Raw genomic sequence first — 24,413 nt, 5'->3', positions numbered from 1 at the left:
TCACCTTCCTTGAACCTGCGGTGGCGAACGTTTGAATTGTAGTATTTCGCGGCAGCGTGCTGGTAGTTCTGGATTCTTATGAGAGTTTGGTCTCGTCGTTCGTTAATGAGATCGAGTTCGTTCAGCAGCATCGCGTTGTTGAGATCTTCTCGTTCGGGGAGGAATCTTCTCCGCACTCCGGTATATTCTACTTCCGCTGGGATCATGCATTCCATCCCGTAAACGAGGGCGAAGGGGGTTTCTCCCATAGTCAGTCTTGGGGTTGTACGATGTGACCAAAGAACTCCTTCGAGCTCATCTGCCCATCGTCCCTTTTTGGCTTCTAAGCGCTTTTTTAACTCGTCAAGGACGGTTTGTTAATGGTCTCTGCCTGGCCGTTACATTGTGGATATCTAGGAGTTGACTTGTTCAGCCGTATCTTCCACTTCTCGCAGAACGCTTCAAATCGGGTAGAGATGAACTGAGATCCGTTGTCTGTTACCATTTCGTAAGGGACCCCGTGCCTGGTGATAATGTTCCTCCATACGAAGTTCTCGACTTGTACGTCTTTGATACTTGCGTAGGATTTTGAATTGCATAAAGGTCCGACGATATCCATGGACCATCGCATAAAGGGATACATAGATGAAATGGACGAGAGGACCTCCGCTGGTCGATGGATGGTGGGCGCGTGCCTTTGGCATTTTTCGCATTTTCGTACGAATTTCTCGCAGTCTTTGATCATAGTTGGCCAGTAATAACCGTGGCGTTTTATTTTGACTGCGAGTGACCTTCCGCCGGAGTGGTTTCCGCACGATCCGGAATGGACCTCTTCCATCACTTTTCTCTGTTTCTCTCCCTCGGCGCAGGTCATGAGTGGGCCAGAGAATCTCCATTTGTAGATTTCTCCCTCTACCGTAACATATCGTGCGGCTTGGGTTTTAATTTTGCGTGCCGCCCATTTCTCGGCGGGCAGCATTCCGTCGACTATGTAGGCTCGGATCGGCTCTAGCCATGGGCTGTCGCAACCGTATTCCGGCTGATCCATGTTTCCTTCTGGTGAATCTTCGATTTCCTCCGCATCTTCGATTTGTCCCCAAATCAGATTGGCGATCACCGACGGTCCGATGCTCGGGTGTTCAATGAATTCCACGGGGATTATCCATTTTAGTCCTGGATCCGGGCTTGACGCGAGCGTGGCCAAGGCATTTGCTTGGGTGTTTTCCGAGCGAGGAATTCTGGTGAGGGCGAAGTGGTTGAAGTCTTGGGCCAGGTCCTGGACGAGTTTTAGATATGCGTCCATTCTTTCGTCCCTTGCCTCGTATTCTCCGCTGTATTGATTTGCGACTAACTGAGAATCGCAGTAAGCATGGATGTTGCAAATCTTCAGCCCATGGGCTAGTCGTAATGCTGCAATGAGTGCTTCATATTCGGCCTCGTTGTTTGATGCATGGAATTCTAACCGAAACGACTGCTCCAAGATTTCCCCGGTGGGTGACGTGAGCCGAATCCCAATTTCGGATCCTAGTTTGGATGATGATCCATCGACGTGAAGAACCCAAGTTGAATCTTGTTCTGTGTTGGTCATATCCCCCGTGGGCAATTCTACTAAGAAATCCGCCAGCACCTGAGATTTTGCGCAGGTTCTTGGGTGGTACTCGACATCGTACTCGCTCAGTTCGATTGCCCATTTCGCGAGCCGTCTTGACTGACTCAGACTGTGCAGAATCATGCGCATGGGAAAGGTGGTGAGAATCACTATGGTATGAGATTGGATTTATGGCCTGAGCTTTCTCGCCGATGTTACAACAGCGAATGCTAGTTTTTCCATCAAGAGGTACCGCGTCTCAGCGTCCAGGAAGGTTTTAATTATGTAAAAGATTGGTTTTTGTTCACCGCGTTCTTCTCTGATCAAAACGCCACTTACTACTGTTGCGGAGACCGCGATGTATAAGAATAGAGGTTCTCCCTCTACTGGTTTTGCAAGAACAGGAGGAGTGGCCAGGTAACGCTTCATCTGTTGGAAAGCCTTTTCGCACTCTTCCGACCATTCGAACTTCTTGTTCCCTTTCAGCGTGTCGTAGAAAGGCAGGCACTTCTCCGTCGAACGTGAGATGAAACAGTTCAAAGCTGCGACCCTTCCGGTTAGCCTTTTGACTTCTCGTTTTGTCTTTGGTGAGACCATTTCTATCAGTGCGTTTATCTGTTTGGGGTTGGCCTCGATCCCGCGACACGTGACCAGATACCGAGAAACTCTCCTGATACGACTGCGAACCTACATTTTGCCGGGTTTAGTTTCATGTTATGTAGCTTCAGCCTTGCGAAGCACTCTTCCAAGTGGGATACATGGTCGTGTTTGTCCAGGGATTTTACGAGCATGTCATCGATGTACACTTCCATAGTCTTTCCGAGCTTTTCGGAGAACATTCGATTGACAAGTCGCTGGTAAGTAGCGCCCGCATTCTTGAGACCAAAAGGCATTACCTTGTAGCAATACGTTCCGCGGTCGGTGATGAATGTAGTCTTCTCACTATCGTCAGGATTCATCATGATTTGATTGTACCCGAAGAAGGCGTCCATGAATGATAAAAGTTCGTTCCCCGCTGTTGCTTCGACCAGTCGGTCAATGTGCGGAAGTGGGAAGCAATCTTTTGCACAGGCCTTGTTGAGATCGGTGAAGTCGACGCATACTCGCCATTTGCCGTTTTTCTTTTTGACCACGACGGGATTGGCGAGCCAATCCGGGTATCCGACTTCTGTTATTGACCCTACTTTGAGGAGTTTCTCAATTTCCTCGTTTACCGCGGTAGCACGCTATGGTCTTAGCTTCCGTCTTTTTCTTTTTACGGGTTTGTAGGTCGGGTCAATGTTGAGTTCGTGACATGTTATGCCGATGTCGATTCTGGGCATATCCTCCTCGGACCAAGCGAACGTATCGAGGTTCTTTTTAAGACAAACTATGAGCTCTGTTCTCAATGGTTCGTAGAGGTTGGCTCCGATCTCGACGCATCATTCTGGGCGGGATTCGTCGAGACAGACCGAGATTACCGGTTCGCAAGTTGGTTCGCATTCCCTTCTAGAGCTTGGACCCTCTGTGACTGCCAGAAGACTTCCGAGTCTTGTTCTGGGGCGCTCTCGTCGAGAGTTAACTTTCTTTTATTCTTGTGGGAAGCTTCGATCGCAAAGTTCTTTCTTTTTAACTCAGCGGCGAAATGTACTTGTGACATCCTGTGGTCTCCTTGAATTTTTTCGACTCCATGAGGGGTCGGAAATTTAAGGCATAGGTGGAATGTCGATGGGATCGCTCTTATGGAATTCAGCCATGGAGTTCCAATGATTACATTGTACGATGTTGGGCGATTGAAGACCAAGATTTCTGTGATTCTTACGACGCTCCCAGCTTTAACCAAGAGGTTGATTGAGCCGAGGGTCATAGTAGCGTCTCCTGAGAGTCCGAAAATTGGACTGGGACCTTCCGTGATGTCGCACAGGTCGATTTCCATTCTCTCGAAGGTGCTTTTATAGATAATGTTGGCCGAGCATCCGGTGTCGACCAACACTCTTGCTACGTCGATGTCCTGGATGGTCAGTTCGATGTCAAGGAGATCGTTGTGAGGTTTGACCTGGTCGGCCGTTGCTCTGTCCTTGAAAGAGACAACATCGTGAGCTACTGGAGCGAACATCTTGTATCTTTAATCGTTTGTGATTTTTGAGTTAGAGAATTCGACCCCCCCCTCCTTCTAGCGCCAAACTGTGGGAACCAAAATTCACACTGTCGATTTTAATGAATAAATATGGAGGAAAACCAAGAAAACCCGATTTTCCCCGAAGGTCCGAATTCTCAGCATAATCACTTTCAGAACGTAAAAAGATAGATAGCAAGATAAAGGTAAATAGTCGCTCGGAGGCGTTTTATTAATGAAATAGTATGAATACAAGACTTTTCCGAGAGGAAAAGAGATATGCTAACTAGACAAAGAGCAGAACAGAAAAGCGGCAAAACGTCCTAAGCCTTGCCTTGCTAGTCTAACCACCTAAATTCTAAGTTCCCTAAGCTAGCAGGAGTTCTCTAAGTCAAAATTCTCGGATCCCTTTTCTTCTGGTCGAGCTCCCCTTATATAGTTGTTTTAGGTCGGTGGCCCATTTACTCCTTTGCCTTTGGGCCCAAGTTTATCTCTTTTAGGAATATTCCATTTTTCGTCGATCTTTGTAGTTATCCTCGAATCTTGATATTCATCTTCGGAAACTTAACGTTTATCCTATTTCCGCAAGTTAGGATAAACCCTCATAACTCCCATTGGGCTCGGGTCCCTTCTAAATCGTAGATTGGCCTCTAGACACGTTTAGATCCTCTCGGGCCGTTTTTAGGCCTTCGGGCTTTTCTACGATTTTCTCGATTTTAGTCGTAAAACTTCGAGAGTAACTCCGATCGAGATGAAATGAGAGGTATATGATCCAAAAGTCGGATATCACAACTATACGGAGGACAGGAGAGTTGAAACGAGTCGGACTGACCGGGATTGGATTGTCCTCGCCCTAGGGCGAGATGAACCGGGCTCGGATCGTCCGCGCCCTTGAGGGAGATGAACCGGGCGCGGATCGTCCTCGCCCGTGGGCGAGATGACCGCGGTGCTGGTCGTCCTCGCCCATGGGCGAGGTGACCATTGTGCTGGTCATCCTCGCCCATGGGCGAGGTGACCGTGGTGCTGGTCGTCCTCGCCCATGGGCGAGGTGACCGTGGTGCTGGTCGTCCTCGCCCATGGATGAGGTGACCTTGGTGATGGTCGTCCTCGCCCATGGGCGAGGTGACCGTGGTGCTGAGGCGGACAAGTGAGAACGGTCCGGTTCTCGGGTCTTGACCTGTCTCTTTTCATACCGATCTTTCCGGAGACCCTCGTCCATAAGTATTTGTATTCTTTCGATCTTTCTTTCGAGAAGTCTTTCGTGAAGAATTTGCTAAAATGATAATCTTAGCCATTGATTTCGAGATAACCGTTTTTGACCCCAACAGAGGACGAATAGTTGATCTGTTGGTGTAGAAGTGATCTGGACGGTTGTAATCATCTAGGGTTCTGGGTCGAGTGGCATCATCTACAGGTTGAGCAGCTCCTGTAGCATCAGTCTCAGAGATTGCAGCCCTCTGAGCATCAATCCTCTGACCTGCTGCATTACGCGGATGACCCTCCTGGTCATACAGAGGTCTCCCTTATCATCACATACAAGTATCAAAGTCGCAACCATGTCTTGGGATCTGTATCTATCGATGTTCGGACTGGAGTATCGACTAATGTCGGATTGAAGATGTCGGTCGACGAAAAAAGAGTGTCTTCGGTCGATGGTGATGAGCGAGTGTCGGTCGACAAAACTGATGTTTGGGTCGACGGTGGTTGACAAGACTCAAGCGACGAACTGTTGTTGTTGTCGATCGATGAGGAGCGTCTTCCTTTGCGGATTGAGCGTTCCAAACTTGCCGGGTCTGATGAGAATATCAATTGAGTTTCCTTGTTGCTTCTGGTACTGCTGGGCATGTACCTGAAAAGACAAGAATTTTTTTTTTTGTGTCAGAAAGTGGTTTTAAGAAGTAACCTAGACTAAACCAGACTAAATCTATAAGGCGATCAAAGCTCCCTGGCAACGACGCCAAATTTGATATCACTCAAATTACCCTAAGGAGTGAATTACTCTCTCAAATTAGAGGTTCAGTTGTAGTACTTAGGGATCAAATTCACAAGGAAATAGGGAACCTAATAAATCTAATCAGATTGGTTAAGCTGGATTGAATTTATGTTTAAATGTAAATAGCAGGTTCGTGAGCAAAGTAATTTCTCGATTGATTGATTGGGGTTTTGGTACATAGATGAAAGTAGCTAGACTTAGGGATTTTATTCAGGTAATCAGGATTATAATCCTACAGATGCTTAATAAGTTGAATGCATGATATTGTAGAGCACACTTATAAACAAACCATTAGGCTCTCGCTTTCTAAGTTTGTCTATTGACCAGTGTTGATCGATGATTCTATAGGAATATCGATCGATACACTTTCTGAAATGTCGACCGATTATTCTATTGGAATATCGATCGACACTTTTGGTCAAACGTTAATGCGCGGGTTGAATGTGCTCACTAAGCTCACTAGATCAGCTCTCGCCTTACTCTTAGCAAGTCCTCAATTAGGATGGTTTCAGGGTGAGATGCAAGCTATCGCTTATGTCTACAACTCCTAGGGCAAGTTCTAGGTAGCTAATCTAGAAGCAGACATTAATGACAATCCTAAGACCATCTCCAATGGTTTACTCTATTTTACAGTAGTTTTTACTCTAAAATAGAGTAACTCTAAAATAGAGTACGGTTTCTCTCCAATGGTTTACTCTATATTTAACTCTAAGAAAATATTCTTAAATATATTCTTTTTTTATTTTATGACTAATACATTTTACTTACAAAATTTACAAATTGGTCCCTTATATTTTATTTTTCATGAAGTTCTTATAAATTATGTATTTATATCAAACACTTATTATCTTAAAAATTACATTATATTAAAACATAATACATTCAACTTAAACATCACCATTAGTGTAACTTTCCCACAAATGATCAATTAACGAATTTCGAAGCGCAAAATTAGCTTCTTTATCTTGATTTTTTTAAGTCGACCAAATGAGCAGGAAGACCATATGCAAATATCCGAAATGCGCCGTTACTTTTTGCAAAGACGATAATCCAACCATGCCCGCTGCATCCCTTTTTGTGTGAAGTAGTTGTCATAACTTTCAACGGCTTCGATTCGATTATACGAAGGAATATAGGACGCAACATACAATATCTCCTACGAAACATAACATCATTGTACACCGGCTTCTCCGAAAAGTAATCGTTGAACAATCTATAACTTGGTGATCAAACAACATCGGTTATCAATATCTTAAAAGAAGGAAAGACTGAATTTTTGGAACAACTAAAGAAGACAAGAGTATAACGAGAATATCATTTGGAGATTCATAAGAAGAATTATGCATTGAATGAGCTTGAGAAAGAAAACAAATATTTATTTTGTGACTTGAATTCAGTGCAAGATTCAGAAGTTTGTGCATATTTTCAAGAGAAACGAACACGAATTTTACAAAAAAGACGTGGTCAACAACATGAACAAGAAGCTACTCGTTCATCTACCTAATTTGGATAGTACTTTAACAATCTTGGTGGATCTGGTGGCAATTTACCAGAATATTAAATCACAATTATCTATGATTTTAATTTTATGTTATGTTGCTTATTTCCAATTTTAGTATTTGTTTTCTTTGGCTAATTTTATAAATTATTTTTAATTTTAGTGCTTGTTTTTTTGGCTAATAATAATAAGGTTCAAACGTTTATATATAGTCGTGAAGAGAATTATGTAATGTTTGCATAATTAAATTACATAAATAGTTATAAAATGAAAAGTTTAAAAAATAAAAGGACTACAATATAAATAAAAAAATGTCACTCTATAATAGAGTAAGAAATAGAGTTACTCCAAATATAGAGTAAAAAATAGGGTTACACTATTTTAGAGTGAGATATAGAGTGGGGTTGGAGAAGATTTTACGCTATAATAGAGTTTGGTGTAGAAAATAGAGTGGGGTTGGAGATGCCCTAAAGATGAATATCAAAACTTAGCAATCTATAGTTGAGGCTAATCCCTCATAACCTATTTAAACCCTTAATTTAATAAAGAGATCTGCTCAGACATGGCCAAACAATTCATAACAGCAATTATGTATAAAAACTGCATAGATAAATAGATAGATATCAATGGAGTTACAATCACAAATCTCTTTGGATCTTCTCTCCAATCTACTAAAAATCCTAAAAACCTTTTGCTGTGAAATCAGTAAAACAAGAAAGCACAATTTGTCTCTAACATGTTGGCAAAGCTTATATAATTTGGTTAAAACTAGTCAGGGGTAATCTTGTAAATTGGTGAAGACTTGGGTTCTAATTCGGCTGAGACCAAACGGGCGTTCTGCGAGCTTCGCTGTCGATCGATGTCACGATGTGAACATCGATCGATTATTCCTCTTCCATATCGACCGATGGTCGTGCTCAATGCTCATCTCGGGTGCTTACTCCAAATATCTCCAAAATGCTCCAAAATCATCATTTTCCTCCAAATCACTCCTAATTCTATAAATATACTAAATAGACTCTATAATATAATAATTAGTAGTTAAAGCACTTATAAACCATAAGTAAAAGTGGGTCAAATCCATGGTCTATCAGTCCCAAAGAAGGAGTGAGACTTGTCGGAGAGCCTGAAGATGAACCTGCTCAAGGCTGCCATTCTTCCTGTTAGCTTTTGGACCTCTTTGACGTTTTTCAGGAAAGGAATTGAGTGAATGGCCCTGATTTTTTCCGGATTGGCTTCAATGCCCCGGTGGGTTACAACGTACCCGAGGAACTTGTCGGAACTGACGCCAAATGAGCATTTAGCTGGATTGAGTGTTGGGGTCAAAATCGGTCACGACAGAATCTGTTGGGGTCAAAAACGGTTACGACGAAGTTAATATCCAAATCTCCGCAAAATACGAGTATGTCTTTCCGCAACAAATCATGCTCGGTCAAGAGAACGTCGCAACGTATGTTCCCAAGATAAAGCTTCGTTCGAATTCTATTTCGATCAAACATAAGCCATCAGAAACATACCCAGACCAGTTACGGATAGGTCCGAGTATGACGATCGGAAAACGGATGAACCAAGCTCGGTCATTACGCAACTACCACACATGCACGCTGTCCGGTCGCTACGTAGCGACCGAGCGTGCATCCCGCTCGGTCGCTACCGTTCCGCTCGGTCGCTACGTAGCGACCGAGCTCTTCCGAAATGTCGATACGACATTAGTCCATGCATTTTCGTCTACCCTTTGATGCTATCTCCCGAAGACCGTAGCGAACCCATTTCATGTTTCCCGCCATTCTAAGTCATCGATCAAACTTTACCGTAAAAACCGCGGAAAGTTCGTTCTTTATCGAAAGAAGCCGTAATAAACGCTTCGAGTCAGAAGACGGCCCAAAGGGACCTAAGACATGACTTGAGGCCCAACTTATGATTTCTTAACCAACAGCCCGTAAGCCGCATGACGGTTTACGCTTGGTTCGCAAGGAAAGATAAATGTCAAGTTTCCGCGGATAAATACAAAATTTTGAAGATAATTACGAAGATCGGAAAAAATGGAATATGTCCATTTTTACGCTATGATGGCTTAAGGGCAGAAGAGGAAAAGCGCAAACCGACCTAGGAGCCAGTATATATGGAGTCCTAGGCGAGAGGCATGGAGAGAGACTTTCTCAGAGCAAACTTAGCACTTAGGGCAATTACGCAACTTTCCGTTTTTGTTATTCGAGCTGCGACTCAATTAGGTTTAGCCGTCTTAGGGTTGTTAGAACTAGGAATCTCGCCGACAGCTCTCGAGCCCAGGCTTATAGCTTGTTGTAAACGCTCATACGCAAATTCGGAATAAGACTTCTCTTTGCTCTCTTTTTACGATTTCATATAATTTATCGTTGTTATCTCGTGTTCTGATTGCTTAGCGTGTGGTATTAGCAGATATCCGGGACCTCTGGAAACTAGGGTTCTCCTACTTTCCTAATTTAAATGGAAATCGACAGTGCGAATTTCGGTTCCCACAGTTTGGCGCTAGAAGGAGGGGGGGGGTACGGATTACTCTAATTCATAGCCGCAAAACGCTTGATCAAAACAATGTCTGGAAATACGAAAGAGAAAATCGCAGTTCACAACAACGCTGGTAAGAAAACTCCAGCCGCCACTGCGGCTATGGCCAACGCCTATGCAAACGCCACAGTTCTTGAGAAAATTGAAAACCTTGCTGAGACTTTTCGCCACAGGAAGTGCAATGAAACGAGCTCGCGATTTCTCTTTTTAAACATAAAGGGAAACGATAAATCTTATCAAACCCCGTAAGTTTGGCTCATTAACGAACAAAAGAAATCTCAATGCGTAAGAGTTTTACCAAAACACGTTTTCCGAAAACATTTCGGAAGGGTAAAACTTGTTCTCCCAAAAACCGCATAAAACCCCTAGGTTAATCGCGGAAAACGCAAGCGCAACAAATCGATTACACATCTCGGTCGCTATATAGCGACCGAGCAAGCACAAGGCTCGGTTGCTACGTAGCGACCAAGCTCAAGCCAAGCTCGGTCGCTACGTCGCGACTGAGCTGTGTGCGTGCTCCAGCCAAGCTCGGTCGCTACGTAGCGACCAAGCATGCACACAGCTCGGTCGCTACGTAGCGACCGAGCACGCACACAGCTCGGTCGCTACGTAGCGACCGAGCACGCACACGGCTCGGTCGCTACGTAGCGACCGAGCTCAAGCCAACACTCAACTCGCTACGTAGCGACCTGTCAGGCCTAAAAAGGGTCCTCCTTTGCGTTCTCTTTTGAATCCTCATCGTAACGCTTTTCGTTTCGTCTCAATCGGAGTTTCCGTTGAGATTTCACGACGAAAACAAGTAGGACTCTTCTTGGCTTGCTTCCACTCAATACGTAGCGACCTGTCAGACCTCCACTCGCTACATTGCGACCTGTCAGGCCTCAGAAAAGTCCTCCTTTGCGTTCTCTTTTGAATCCTCATCGAAACGCTTTTCGTTTCGTCTCAATCGGAGTTTCCGTTGAGATTTTATGTCGAAAACAAGTAGGACTCTTCTTGGCTTACTTCTACTCGCTACATATCGACCTGTCAGACCTCCAGATCGTTACATATCAACCTGTCAGGCATCAAAAAGATCCTCCTTTGTGTTCTCTTTTGAATCCCGATCGAAACGCTTTTCGTTTCGTCTCAATCGGAGTATCCGTTGAGATTTTACGACGAAAACAAGTAAGACTCGTCTAAACTCCTTCGCTTGCTCCTACTCGCCCTTACCTCCATCTTTGTGTTCTCCTTCAAATCTCGATCGAAACATCTCTTGTTTTGTCTCGATTGGAGTTACCATTGAAACTTTACGATAAAGAAAAAAAACCCGGAAAGACTAGTTTTCTCGCGTGGATTCAGATTAATCGTATAATACGACAACAGTTAACTTAACACCTTAGCCGCCTCAACTATACGATTACGTTGAACCTTTTTATTGACTTCGTATCAGTCAAGTTCGGAAGATAATGTCAAGTTTCAAAGGATAAACACCAATATCGAAAAAGGCGAACATACACAAGAAGAGGAAGGGGAAATGAAAAAGCAAAACTGAGAAGAGACAAAACTGCATCTTCGAGAGAACTAAGGTATTTGCGACTTGAAATTTTTGAAATCAGACTTGGAGTTTTCGTAGGAAATTACTAAGTAATATAAACGCCTTTGAGACTGCCATAGAACTTTAAGGAACGTAAAACCTAGGTGGATAGTCTAGCGAACTAAGTCTTAGGTGATTTTTCCTGTCTCGATATATTGTCCCATAACTGTTCGTCCAGATCTTGCAAACCGATCTAAACTCTCCGAAAATTGAGAAACGATCGCCACGCATATCAAGCTCGCTTCCTAAGGAGAGAAAAAACTAGAGACATGAACGTCGTCTTAAAACCGATTCGTTTCTGGCAATTCTCTTGGAACCGATATATTCCAAGTCTTCAACCTGGAAACAACCAAATCACAGTCCAAGCATCGTCTTCAAACCAACTCGGACTGTCGATCATTCTATTCCTCGAGAAAAAAGGGACGGAGTAGGTGTGTATACTATACTCGTATACTCCCATCCTTCAAAAACATATTAAAACAATGCGATGTCTCGTCAAGATCAAGAAAACGCTTTCGACAAGAAAACTCTTTCGACAAAGCAAACTCTCGTAGAAATATGCGGAAAAATATTCATACAATGCGATGTCTCATCAGGATCATCCTAAAAGCAAACGACAATCTGAGATTCGTCTAAACGCTAGGAACTGATCCAAACCATGTTGGAAAAATTCTCAAAGACTATACAGCATCTATCATCGCAATCATTCGTTTAGAAAACCTCTGCCAAACTTCAGAATGAAAGTAGATGATTTGCTGAAGTCATAAAGATCTTTTCCGATTTGAGAAAACGAGTTTCGTATAAGAATCATTATACGAGAAATCTTCAGGCATCAAAGCATCATTCTCATTTTCCGTTGAACCAACCGGCTCACGGAAAACATCAAAAACATTTGCGACAAAGCAAAATCAAGAACAAAAGTAACAGAAAATACGACAAAGAGAACACGTCCTCCTCGCTCGTCGACTAAGTCTATCACTGTTTAACTGATTCATTCAAGTAACCTGCAAAAACGTTTCGCGACTAGATCTCGGTGAAATAACCTTTGGTAAAACTCCATGAGTGACTCAGAGAAACTTTCACCGAAGAATAAAAACAAAAGCGAAAACGTTTCTCAAAAATCTGCGGAAACATCGTTATTTTGACATCTCCATATGTCGCGTCAATTTAATAAATTCGTAAAAACCGGTCGCCCATTACTTACGCAAAAAATCCTTCGTATAATCAGATCATATCATACGAAGTAACTTTCGAAAGTAAACGTAACAGGTTTTATGAAAAAGTACTTTCCTTATAGCAAAAAACCAAGCTGTATGATCCGACATTGGACGACCAATATAAACTTTACTTCCACGCACCACGATTTGAAAGGTCTCATTCTTTAGCCCCGCGACTCACTGGCATCCGCTCTCATTCCGCTTGGTCACGTCCGAGCAGGAAATCACCCCGCAACTGACTCCGCACGGGCTCTGTATCGAGCTTCTTAGGCTTTATCTCCCTCGGAAACAAAGGAAACAACTTTCATACGAATAAAGGAAACATTATACGAAACTTTCATCGTATAAATTAACCCTAAAGTGGAAAAACGTTTTCTACCACCATGGGCATACTCGGCCTATCAATCTCGATAAACGCCATTCGTCACTCGCCCAATTACAGCATCCCCTTTAAGGACGATTCTAACCGACTTGTACTTATTGACAGCACGAAAGTGTCATGGTCTAATCCTTTGGCAACAACGTCCTTGGCTATAAAGCTGAGCACAGCCTTCATGCAAAGCCAAAACAATTGAGCGACCACCGCTCCAATAACTATACGGCTAAACGGTAATCCAGAATTTGTCTTGAAACGCCAAGTAACGATTACACAAACAATTATCGTACCACCCAAAAACGGGAATCATACGGTAAATTCGTCATAACAAAACTCAGTCCTAACAACCAAACAGTTAACGGAAAGGTTCCACTTGTCAAAAATCGACCAAGTTCCATATACTACGATTCACTTTAAGCCCGCTGTGTTTTAATCGTAAAATATGGCATGTAAGGAAAACTCGTAACAGAGCTTCTATAGCTATACGAAACATCCTTAAATAGACACGAAAGAAATCTCGGAAGGCCAACACCACACAAAGCACGGTATAGGAGGATGCCTATTTCCGGGGACAAATTTACGCGACCCCTTGGTCCTAACTCCTCGATCACAAATCAAATCCAAACAGGAACAACAATTCTGGCTGCGAACATTCGTAGTCGAACCAGAATGTTTCCCAAACGCAGGGCTAAGACTAATCCCTTGCAACATCGCGAAACATCTTCAAGCCCGCGAACATTTCAAGCACGAAACGCGGCATACGAAAGAATAACAAATCTTCAGCATCGCGAGCCGTCGCAGACGCCTGAAGATTCGTTCTTCGACGAAATTTCCTTCCTCGATAAAAACACTTTCTTGGAAGACCAGATGTGGGAGCCGAAATTCGCCATGTCGATTTACGTTTAAATTAGGAAACTAGGAAAACCCTAATTTCCCAGAGGTCCCGGATCTCTGCCAGAGCCAACGGCAAGTGACCAAATATATGCCGAAATCGTGAAAAGATAACAAACGAGTTTAGAGAAAAAAGTAGATCTTATTTCGAGTCCGCGTAAGAGCGTTGCGATCATTACAAGAGATCATAAAATTTTAGGCCGCAAAGGCTGTCAGCGAGTAACCTAGTTCTAGCGGCCTAAAAGCTCAAACCTAGTTGAGTCGCAGCTCGATAACAAAAGACGAAGAAAATACAGAAATGGTTTTTGACTGATTTCGGACTGAACCTTATGAAAGGCTGCATACGTACCCCTTTTGAGGATCAAGCCGAACGTAGTTCAAGAGTGAACCAAGAGATCAAACTGTTTGTGCGCGTTCGTCTGGTAATCGGGTGCAAGTCATGGAAACAGAGCATGTCGAGAATAATGCCTCAGAGTTTCTAAGTGCCGAGAGTTCTGAGTCTATAAAGTTGTCCCCCTTCATGCCTCTCGCCTAGGAATCCTTATATACTGGCTCCTAGGTCGGCTTACGCTTTCGCTCTTCTGCCCTTAAGCCGTCATAGCATAAAAATGGAGATATTCCATTTTTTTCGTGCGGTTGGTTAAGAAATCGTAAGTTGGGCGTCGAGTCATGTCTTAGGTCCCTTTGGGCCGTCTTCTGACTCGAAGCGTTTATTACGGCTTCTTTCGATAAAGAACGAACTTTCCGCGGTTTTTACTGTAAATTTTGATCGATGACTTAGAATGGCGGAAAACATGAAATGGGTTCGCTACGGTCTTCGGGAGATAGCATTGAAGGGTAGAGGAGAATGCATGGACTAATGTCGTATCGACGTTTCGGAAGAGCTCGGTTGCTACGTAGAGACCGAGCGGAACGGACGTTCGATCGCTACGTAGCGACCGAGCAGAACGGACGCTCAGTCGCTACGTAGTGACCGGGCTTGGCTCGAGCTTGGTCGCTACGTAGCGACTGAGCTTGGCTCGAACTCGGTCGCTACGTAGCGACCGAGGGGAACGGACGCTTGGTCGCTACGTAGCGACCGAGCAGAACGGACGCTCGATTGCTACGTAGCGTCTGAGCGGAACGGACGCTCGGTCGCTATGTAGCGACCGAGCGGAACACGCGTTCGGTCGTTGCGTGGCGACCTTTTTCGAGCTCTTGTCCGATGTCTCGTGTTTCCTCCGCAAAGCTTTTCGTAAGAATAAATCTTTTCCGAAGATTTATTTTTCGTAAAAACGTTCATGCTGATTTTTACGGACTCTCAGACATTGATTCCGTTGTGACCGATTTTGACCCTAACAGTTGGCCCCCCAGCTCGTTAGAACCATGAGCTTCCAGCGTGAGGTTCTAGCGAGTGGCTTGGAAAGTTAGGTGAGTTAGGCGGAATTTAATGGTCGAAAAGGTCTATGGTAAGTGGTCTTCTCGCTCTTCTAAAAGTAGAACCCGATAAGATTGGGGTTGCACCTTATGACGGCTGCCTACGTACCCTTGTTGAAGGGATCAAGCCTTTCGTAGTTCGTCTTGGAGTTAAGGTTCTTATGACTAGTTTTCCAGCGAGACCTTTACGGTCTAGTGTAGAGGTTATCAGGCGTGTTTCTGCCGATGGCATTTTATATGGGTGTAGAAGGAAGACTACGAGTTGTCATCTCGTAATCTAACTTTGTGTGAACTGCTATATCCGTGATCTGTTTCGAGAGTTTTCCGCAGTGTGTAAACTTGCGAGATTTCTGAAGATGCTCGAATATTGGCAAAGACACATATATTGGGATCTCGTATCAGGGTGTTTGATACTATGCCTAGAGATGTTAGAGACCAGTGCGCTGGGTTTAGGGCAAGACCTAGGTTTACTCCTGGTTTTAGAGGGTACGATGACTAATTTGACTTACGTATCCCGTTTCAGTTTCATCCTGATCCCATACCGATTTAAAGTACGCGATAGGTTCTCGGATTATACGACTTGTATGGTTGGAACCGAGCATCTCTCCAAGGACAATTTTTAAGCCTCCTGGAAGTGCTGACCAAAAATCTTGGGTTTCTTTTATAGCGCTATTATCCTTGTGTCGGATGTACGAGAGTCATCTCTACGAGATGGCTAAGTCTGTTTAGGACGTTAAGAGTTTGTTGTGATCAGCAACAAACTTAATGGTTAAAATTACCGTTTCGAGTCTTCGCGAAGGATATGTTTTGAGAAGATGTTAGTGCGTATGACTATCTGGTCTTCCAAGAAAGTGTTTTTATCGAGGAAGGAAATTTCGTCGAAGAACGAATCTTCAGGCGTCTGCGACGTCTCGCGATGCTGAAGATTTGTTATTCTTTCGTATGCCGCGTTTCGCGCTTGAAATGTTCGCGGGCTTGAAGATGTTTCGCGATGTTGCAAGGGATTAGTCTTAGCCCTGCGTTTGGGAAACATTATGGTTTGACTACGGATGTTCGCAGCCAGAATTGTTGTTCATGTTTGGAACCGAAATTCGCACTGTCGATTTACGTTTAAATTAGGAAACTAGGAAAACCCTAATTTCCCAGAGGTCCCGGATCTCTGCGAGAGCCAACGGCAAGTGACCAAATATATGCCGAAATCGTGAAAAGATAACAAACGAGTTTAGAGAAAAAAGTAGATCTTATTTCGACTCCGTGTAAGAGCGTTGCGATCATTACAAGAGATCATAAAAGCTTAGGCTGCAAAGGCTGTCAGCGAGTAACCTAGTTCTAGCGGCCTAAAAGCTCAAACCTAGTTGAGTCGCAGCACGATAACAAAAGACGAAGAAAATACAGAAAAGGTTTTTGATTGATTTCGGACTGAACCTTATGAAAGGCTGCCTACGTACCCCTTTCGAGGATCAAGCCGAACGTAGTTCAAGAGTGAACGAAGAGATTGAACTGCTTGTGCGCGTTTGTCTGGTAATCGGGTGCCAGTCATGGAAACAGAGCATGTCGAGAATAATGCCTCAGAGTTTCTAAGTGCTGAGAGTTCTGAGTCTAAAAAGTTGTCCCCCTTCATGCCTCTCGCCTAGGACTCCTTATATACTGGCTCCTAGGTTGGTTTACGCTTTTCCTCTTCTGCCCTTAAGCCGTCATAGCATAAAAATGGAGATATTCTATTTTTTCCGATCTTCGTAATTATCTTCAAAATTTCGTATTTATCCGAGGAAACTTGATATTTATCTTTCCTTGCGAACCAAGCGTAAACCGTCATGCGGCTTACGGGCTGTTGGTTAAGAAATCGTAAGTTGGGCCTCGAGTCATGTCTTAGGTCCCTTTGGGCCGTCTTCTGACTCGAAGCGTTTATTACGGCTTCTTTCGATAAATAACGAACTTTCCGCGGTTTTTACCGTAAAGTTTGATCGATGACTTAGAATTGCGGGAAACATGAAATGGGTTCACTACGGTCTTCGGGAGATAGCATCGAAGGGTAGACGAGAATGCATGGACTAATGTCGTATCAACGTTTCGGAAGAGCTCGGTTGCTACGTAGCGACCGAGCGGAATGGACGCTCGGTCGCTACGTAGCGACCGAGCTTAGCTCGAGCTAGGTCGCTATGTAGCGACCGAGCTTGGCTCGAGCTTGGTCACTACGTAGCGACCGGGCTTGGCTCGAGCTCGGTCGCTACGTAGCGACCGAGCGGAACACGCGTTCGGTCGGTGCGTGGCGACCTTTTTTGAGCTCTTGTCTGACATTGTTGGGGTCAAAATCAGTCACGACGGAATCGATGTCCGAAAGTCCTTAGAAAAACCAAATCTCGGTCAAAACTAAAAAAGCCAAGAAAACGAACAGCCGAAACGGATCGCTCGGCGAGCTCGGCCGCGACACGAGCCAGCTCGCCCGGCGAGCACGGCCGTGTTACCGGTTGAGTCGCCGGCGAGCTCGGCCGTGACACGAGCCAGCTCACCCGGCGAGCACAACCATGTTGCCAGTCGAGTCGCCGGTGAGGTCGGCCGTGACACGGGCCAGCTCGCCCGGCGAGCACGGCCGCGAAACGATCCAGCTCGCTCGGCGAGCACGGCCGTGTTGCCGGTCGAGTCGCCAGCGAGCTTGGCCGTGACACGGGCCAGCTCACCCGGCGAACACGACCGTGTTGCCATTCGGCTCGCCGGCGATCTCGATCGTGCTGCGGATCGGCTCGCCCGGCGAGCGTAGCCAATTCTCCATGGACCATTCCGAACCCGGTCCCATTCCATAACCATGCATCTTCGTCCGAAGTTTCCGTAACTCAGTCCTCGGTTCCGTGGATACGACACCAATGTTTCATCTAAAAAACGTCGCCGAAAGCATTCGGGAAGTTGGGAAGGTTATGTCTCTCGAACAGTTTCCTATTCTTCGTAGTAGAGCAGGTTACGTTAACTGAACACCAACTGCTTCGGCTATGCAAAGAAACAGGGTTCCGTTGGAAGAACCATGCCTATACCAACGGCTACTTCGCGAGTAAAATCGTAAAAATGCTTAAGTCTCGATACGGCCCAAAGAGGGTCCGAATTGCGGACAACGGCCCATCTTTGGTCCCAAAGACTTGAACCCAAAAACTGGTACGACAGTTTATCGCATCCGCGGAACGGACGCTCGGTCGCTACGTAGCGACTGAGCTTGGCTCGAGCTCGGTCGCTACGTAGCGACCGAGGGGAATGGACGCTTGGTCGCTACGTAGCGACCGAGCGGAACGAACGCTCGATCGCTACGTAGCGACCGAGCGGAACGGACGCTCGGTCGCTACGTAGCGACCGAGCGGAACACGCGTTCGGTCGTCGCGTGGTGACCTTTTTCGAGCTCTTGTCCGATGTCTCGTGTTTCCTCCGCAAAGCTTTTCGTAAGAATAAATCTTTTCCGAAGATTTATTTTTCGTAAAAACGTTCATGCTGATTTTTACGGACTCTCAGACATTGATTCCGTTGTGACCGATTTTGACCCTACAGTTGGCCCCCCAGCTCGTTAGAACCATGAGCTTCTAGCGTGAGGTTCTAGCGAGTGGCTTGGCAAATTAGGTGAGTTAGGCGGAATTTAATGGTCGAAAAGGTCTGTGGTAAGTGGTCTTTTCGCTCTTCTAAAAGTAGAACCCGATAAGATTGGGGCTGCACCTTATGACGGCTGCCTACGTACCCTTGTTGAAGGGATCAAGCCTTTCGTAGTTCGTCTTGGAGTTAAGGTTCTTATGACTAGTTTTCCAGCGAGACCTTACGGTCTAGTGTAGAGGTTATCAGGCGTGTTTCTGCCGATGGCATTTTATATGGGTGTAGAAGGATGACTACGAGTTGTCATCTCGTAATCTAACTCTGTGTGAACTGCTATATCCGTGATCTGTTTCGAGAGTTTTCCGCAGTGTGTAAACTTGCGAGATTTCTGAAGATGCTTGAATATTGGCAAAGAGACAAATATTGGGATCTCGTATCAGGGTGTTTGATACTATGCCTAGAGATGTTAGAGACCAGTGCGCTGGGTTTAGGGCAAGACCAAGGTTTACTCCTTGTTTTAGAGGGTGCGATGACTAATTCGACTTACGTATCCTGTTTCAGTTTCATCCTGATCCCATACCGATTTAAAGTACGTGATAGGTTCTCGGCTTATAAGACTTGTATGGTTGGAACCGAGCATCTCTCCAAGGACAATTTTTAAGCCTCCTGGAAGTGCTGACCAAAAATCTTGGGTTTCTTTTATAGCGCTATTATCCTTGTGTCGGATGTACGAGAGTCATCTCTACGAGATGGCTAAGTCTGTTTAGGACGTTAAGAGTTTGTTGTGATCAGCAACAAACTTAATGGTTAAAATTACCGTTTCGAGTCTTCGCGAAGGATATGTTTTGAGAAGATGTTAGTGCGTATGACTATCTAGTCTTCCAAGAAAGTGTTTTTATCGAGGAAGGAAATTTCGTCGAAGAACGAATCTTCAGGCGTCTGCAACGTCTCGCGATGCTGAAGATTTGTTATTCTTTCGTATGCCGCGTTTCATGCCTGAAATGTTCGCGGGCTTGAAGATGTTTCGCGATGTTGCAAGGGATTAGTCTTAGCCCTGCGTTTGGGAAACATTCTGGTTTGACTACGGATGTTCGCAGCCAGAATTGTTGTTCATGTTTGGAACCGAAATTCGCACTGTCAATTTACGTTAAAATTAGGAAACTAGGAAAACCCTAATTTCCCAGAGGTCCCGGATCTCTGCGAGAGCCAACGGCAAGTGACCAAATATATGCTGAAATCGTGAAAAGATAACAAAAGAGTTTAGAGAAAAAAGTAGATCTTATTTCGAGTCCGCGTAAGAGCGTTGCGATCATTACAAGAGATCATAAAAGCTTAGGCTGCAAAGGCTGTCAGCAAGTAACCAAGTTCTAGCGGCCTAAAAGCTCAAACCTAGTTGAGTCGCAGCTCGATAACAAAAGACGAAGAAAATACAGAAAAGGTTTTTGATTGATTTCGGACTGAACCTTATGAAAGGCTGCCTACGTACCCCTTTCGAGGATCAAGCCGAACGTAGTTCAAGAGTGAACGAAGAGATCGAATTGCTTCTGCGCGTTCGTCTGGTAATCGGGTGCCAGTCATGGAAACAGAGCATGTCGAGAATAATGCCTCAGAGTTTCTAAGTGCCGAGAGTTCTGAGTCTAAAAAGTTGTCCCCCTTCATGCCTCTCGCCTAGGACTCCTTATATACTGGCTCCTAGGTCGGTTTACGCTTTTCCTCTTCTGCCCTTAAGCCGTCATAGCATAAAAATGGAGATATTCCATTTTTTCCGATCTTCGTAATTATCTTCAAAATTTCGTATTTATCCGCGGAAACTTGATATTTATCTTTCCTTGCGAACCAAGCGTAAACCATCATGCGGCTTACGGGCTGTTGGTTAAGAAATCGTAAGTTGGGCCTCGAGTCATGTCTTAGGTCCCTTTGGGCCGTCTTCTGACTCGAAGCGTTTATTACGGCTTCTTTCGATAAATAACGAACTTTTCGCGGTTTTTACCGTAAAGTTTGATCGATGACTTAGAATTGCGGGAAACATGAAATGGGTTCACTACGGTCTTCGGGAGATAGCATCGAAGGGTAGACGAGAATGCATGGACTAATGTCGTATCGACGTTTCGGAAGAGTTCGGTCGCTACGTAGCGACCAAGCTTACCGAGCTTAGCTTGAGCTCGGTCGCTACGTAGCGACCGAGCTTGGCTCGAACTCGGTCACTACGTAGCAACCGGGCTTTGTAACACCCCCGAACCGTCCTAGGCATAGGTCAACCCACCGGCCAACAATCAAACAAGAACATGACCGACGGACGACCCACACCAAGGGTTGGAGATGAAAGGCCAACCGGCCAGCCAACAATCAAACAAGAACATGACTGACCGTCCAACCCAACACCATGGTCCGAAAGCGCTACGTGACGGGTTAGGGACGATCCGGCCAGAGTCATAAAATTTACTCTACGACCTAGACCAGTTCGTCCACTAACACGTCCCGCTAACTCAAGGCTTAAGGATTTGCAACCTACACCCGGAGTTAACCGTTCCGTTAGATCAAGGCCTAAGACTTCTCAACCCGTACCAAGACCTAACGTTGTGTTGGTTCGGACTAAACCAATATCATATTGGACCCGTTGATTTTTAAATTCAATTCTATGTCTTTTAAGAACATTTAAATATTTTAGGGATCCCAAATCCAAATAAAACGCAACGGAAACATAAAATGTTTTAAGAATCAAACCGTAGCCAAATGCACCGAAAATCTACTCCGGTGGCCTATGCGTCCAATCCTCTACAACCTGGTTTCCTGCAAAAAAGGACAACAAGAGTTGGGTGAGTAACGTAAGGTCACTCAGTGAGCTGGCTACCTCTACCCAAAACCTAGTAGCTAGCCCCGACAACCCCAAAATAACAATCAATCTAGCCCTAGCATGCAATATAAGCTAAAGCTAAGCAAACCGTTACTAAGTTAGACTTGGCCTCCTGCCATAATCCAACTTCCAAGTAACGGGAACCTGCATTAAAACAAGTCAACAACCAATCCCTGGTTAACCATATATATGATTGAGTTCAGTACTCATGTAGTGTTAGACACTTAGACTATACAAGTATCATGAGCCGGTCGACCAACAATCAAACAAGAACATGATCGGCCAACCAATGATACCGCATAGCTTTAATATCCACCACCCTTCACAAGCAATCCCTCAAACACATACAGGCCAACGTCAGGCCTACACTAACCAAATACACACCAAGCCTAGTCCGATACCTAAACCAGACTTAGGACTTAATGTCAGAACCTGCAAACAAATCAATCAACAACCAAACACAATCATAATGATAAGATACTATGAGTAACTATGACTCGATCTATCTCGTAACACCGTATATCGGTGCTACATTAACTCGAGGGTTCCACAACCCCCAACACAAATAAGACTACTCGTCACGACACAACACTCTAACTCGGGCCCTGGTGACAACGTGTTCATCCTCTCTATCGGCAATATCCTATCCCCCTACCACAGAGGCCAGAAGAAGGAACTTTCAACCGACCGCGGCCCACAGTCCTTCGGGTCACCGCGCGACAGCCCACAGTCCTTCGGGTCACTGCCACGTTACACCGTCGTGTAATCACTCAGCCATAGGCCATGATCCCGTTTATCTGAGTCTTCCCGATCCAGCGAATAAGGGGTTTCCTTGAACCCGCTGGGTACGAGGGTGAGGAAACACTAATCACCCCTCAACATGCCTAGCATGGGCGGGTTTCGCACCTGCTGTCGGCAACACACACTCGACACAATTATCCCTAGGAAAGACCTAAGGGACAAGACTCCAACCCAAAACTAAACAATATATAGGAGTCTACGACAAAATCAACCAATACTCGTAGTCCAGCCTATATGGCATAAGACCCGTAGTATCAACATCACAACTAGGAGATCGGCCTATATGGCCAAAGATCCCCTAGACAACAACATTACCACAATCCCTGCACAAACAATAATCACTACCAAGCAATTATCACTAAGGCATGTCTAATCCATAACTAATCAACCAAGTAATAAATAATCAAGACATGCATCTCATCTCAATCTTAGTTCAACTATAATAGATCATCCTAGTCCTGGTCAGGTTATTATCTCAGTCTTAATTCCATTTCATCTCAGCATAGCCCGTGTTAAACTGAGTCCGGTTTAATAAATAACCCTAAGGACTACCATGCAACAGTGTGAGCATTCTACTCTATATGAATACTCGATCTTCCCTAAGTTCCAAGTGGAACTCAAACAAACCAACTCACAGTGTTCTAGCAGCTTGTTGGTCGGAGAGAGAGCTTAGCCAAAACCCAATGCTGACATCTTGGACGGGCTGGACTGGACTGATCAGAACTTGGACTGAACCTCCCTTAGCTTCTGGTCGATATTCGGACTTCCGGGTAGCGTATCGGCTTCAAAGCTTTGACTGATCTGAACTAATCTGAGCAGCACCTCTACTTGATCACCAAAGGAAAGGCTTGGACGAAATGGTTTGGACAGAGCTTCTGCTTAAAGATTGCAGAAATTCTTCGATCAGGCAGAACTTCTCTTCTCGGTGATATCTCGGTCTTCCGAAAGAACTTTTCTTCTAAAACTTCTTTTTCTTTCTCTTTCTCTCACTAGCCACGTTTTTAAGTGTCTTTGGTGTGTGATGGATCAATGAAAATGAGCAGGGGGTGAAGGGTTTATATAGAAATCGCCAGCGAGTCAGACGGTGCCACCCAAGCGGCTGTGTGTCGTCCCGCATGCTTCCGGTCACATGCGTTGCGACACACGGGCGTCCACATGTCCTGATGCATGCTTCCTTTACATGCCAGAAGACAGCACCACGTCCAGATGGCTTGCTGCATGGCTGGAGTTCATGCGTCGCGACACACCGGCCGCTGCGTGTCGATTCGCATGCGCAGATCGCAGGTATTGCGACACCTCGAGCTACGACTTGTCAAGCTGCATGTTCAGCAACCATGCACGTCTACACCTCCTCCTTTTGTTGACACTCAGCTGCTGATATGCTAGACAGAACGTCCTGGCCATATGCATAGAGAAACCTCGAGCTTCTTGGTCGGTTAACGCGATTTTTGACCCTTCCGGCATATTTTCGACCCGCGATCAATCCCGAATATTTTTCCGCTCTCGTTCTGATGAGCTAAATATTCTTAATAGACTCCAAAATATTTCTGACCTTGATGAAAAATATTTCCCGAGTCTCCAGCTTCCTCGAAAAATTTCATAATACCGAAATTAGGGTTTTTGCCCGATTTCGGGTTTTCCCCGTCGTGCTTCGATCCCGTCGTGCTTGCTTCCCGTCCTGCTTAATTCCCATCCTGCTTCCAACTTATTATGTCCGCAGAATAATATTTTACTGATACGAAGATTTTCCGAGAAAACTTCGTGATGAAGAAACGTCGGTCTTCAAAAACGTCGAGCTTCTGAAACGTCGTGCTTCCAAAAATGTTATGCTTTCAAAACGTTCGTCTGATCAATCTAAGACATCTTCTAACTATGGTCGAGCAGCTTATTCGACTCATAGTTCCCTCGCCAACAATTCTTCGACCACCTCATTCTTCGAAATTTGCCGATCGATCCTTACCGCCCGCGGTTCGACCACCAAGTTGATGTTCGACCAGTCTTCTCTTTTCTTCGAATCATGTCAA

General features: G+C 44.9%; 1 protein-coding gene across 1 annotated transcript; it reads right to left on the bottom strand.

The window, feature by feature from the left end:
* Positions 1-334: 334 nt before the first annotated feature.
* On the bottom strand, positions 335-1,711 carry LOC106424802. The gene has a single exon (XM_013865552.1). It carries the CDS (start codon positions 1,709-1,711, stop codon positions 335-337), a length of 1,377 nt encoding a protein of 458 aa, XP_013721006.1.
* Between the last annotated feature and the right edge of the window lie 22,702 nt (positions 1,712-24,413).

The sequence above is a fragment of the Brassica napus genome, chromosome C6 (genome assembly GCF_020379485.1).
Source record: "Brassica napus cultivar Da-Ae chromosome C6, Da-Ae, whole genome shotgun sequence".
In the NCBI taxonomy this organism is placed as follows: Eukaryota; Viridiplantae; Streptophyta; class Magnoliopsida; order Brassicales; family Brassicaceae; genus Brassica; species Brassica napus.
The sequence above is the reverse complement of the archived record's forward strand: the minus strand, read 5'-3'. Positions and strand labels throughout refer to the sequence as shown.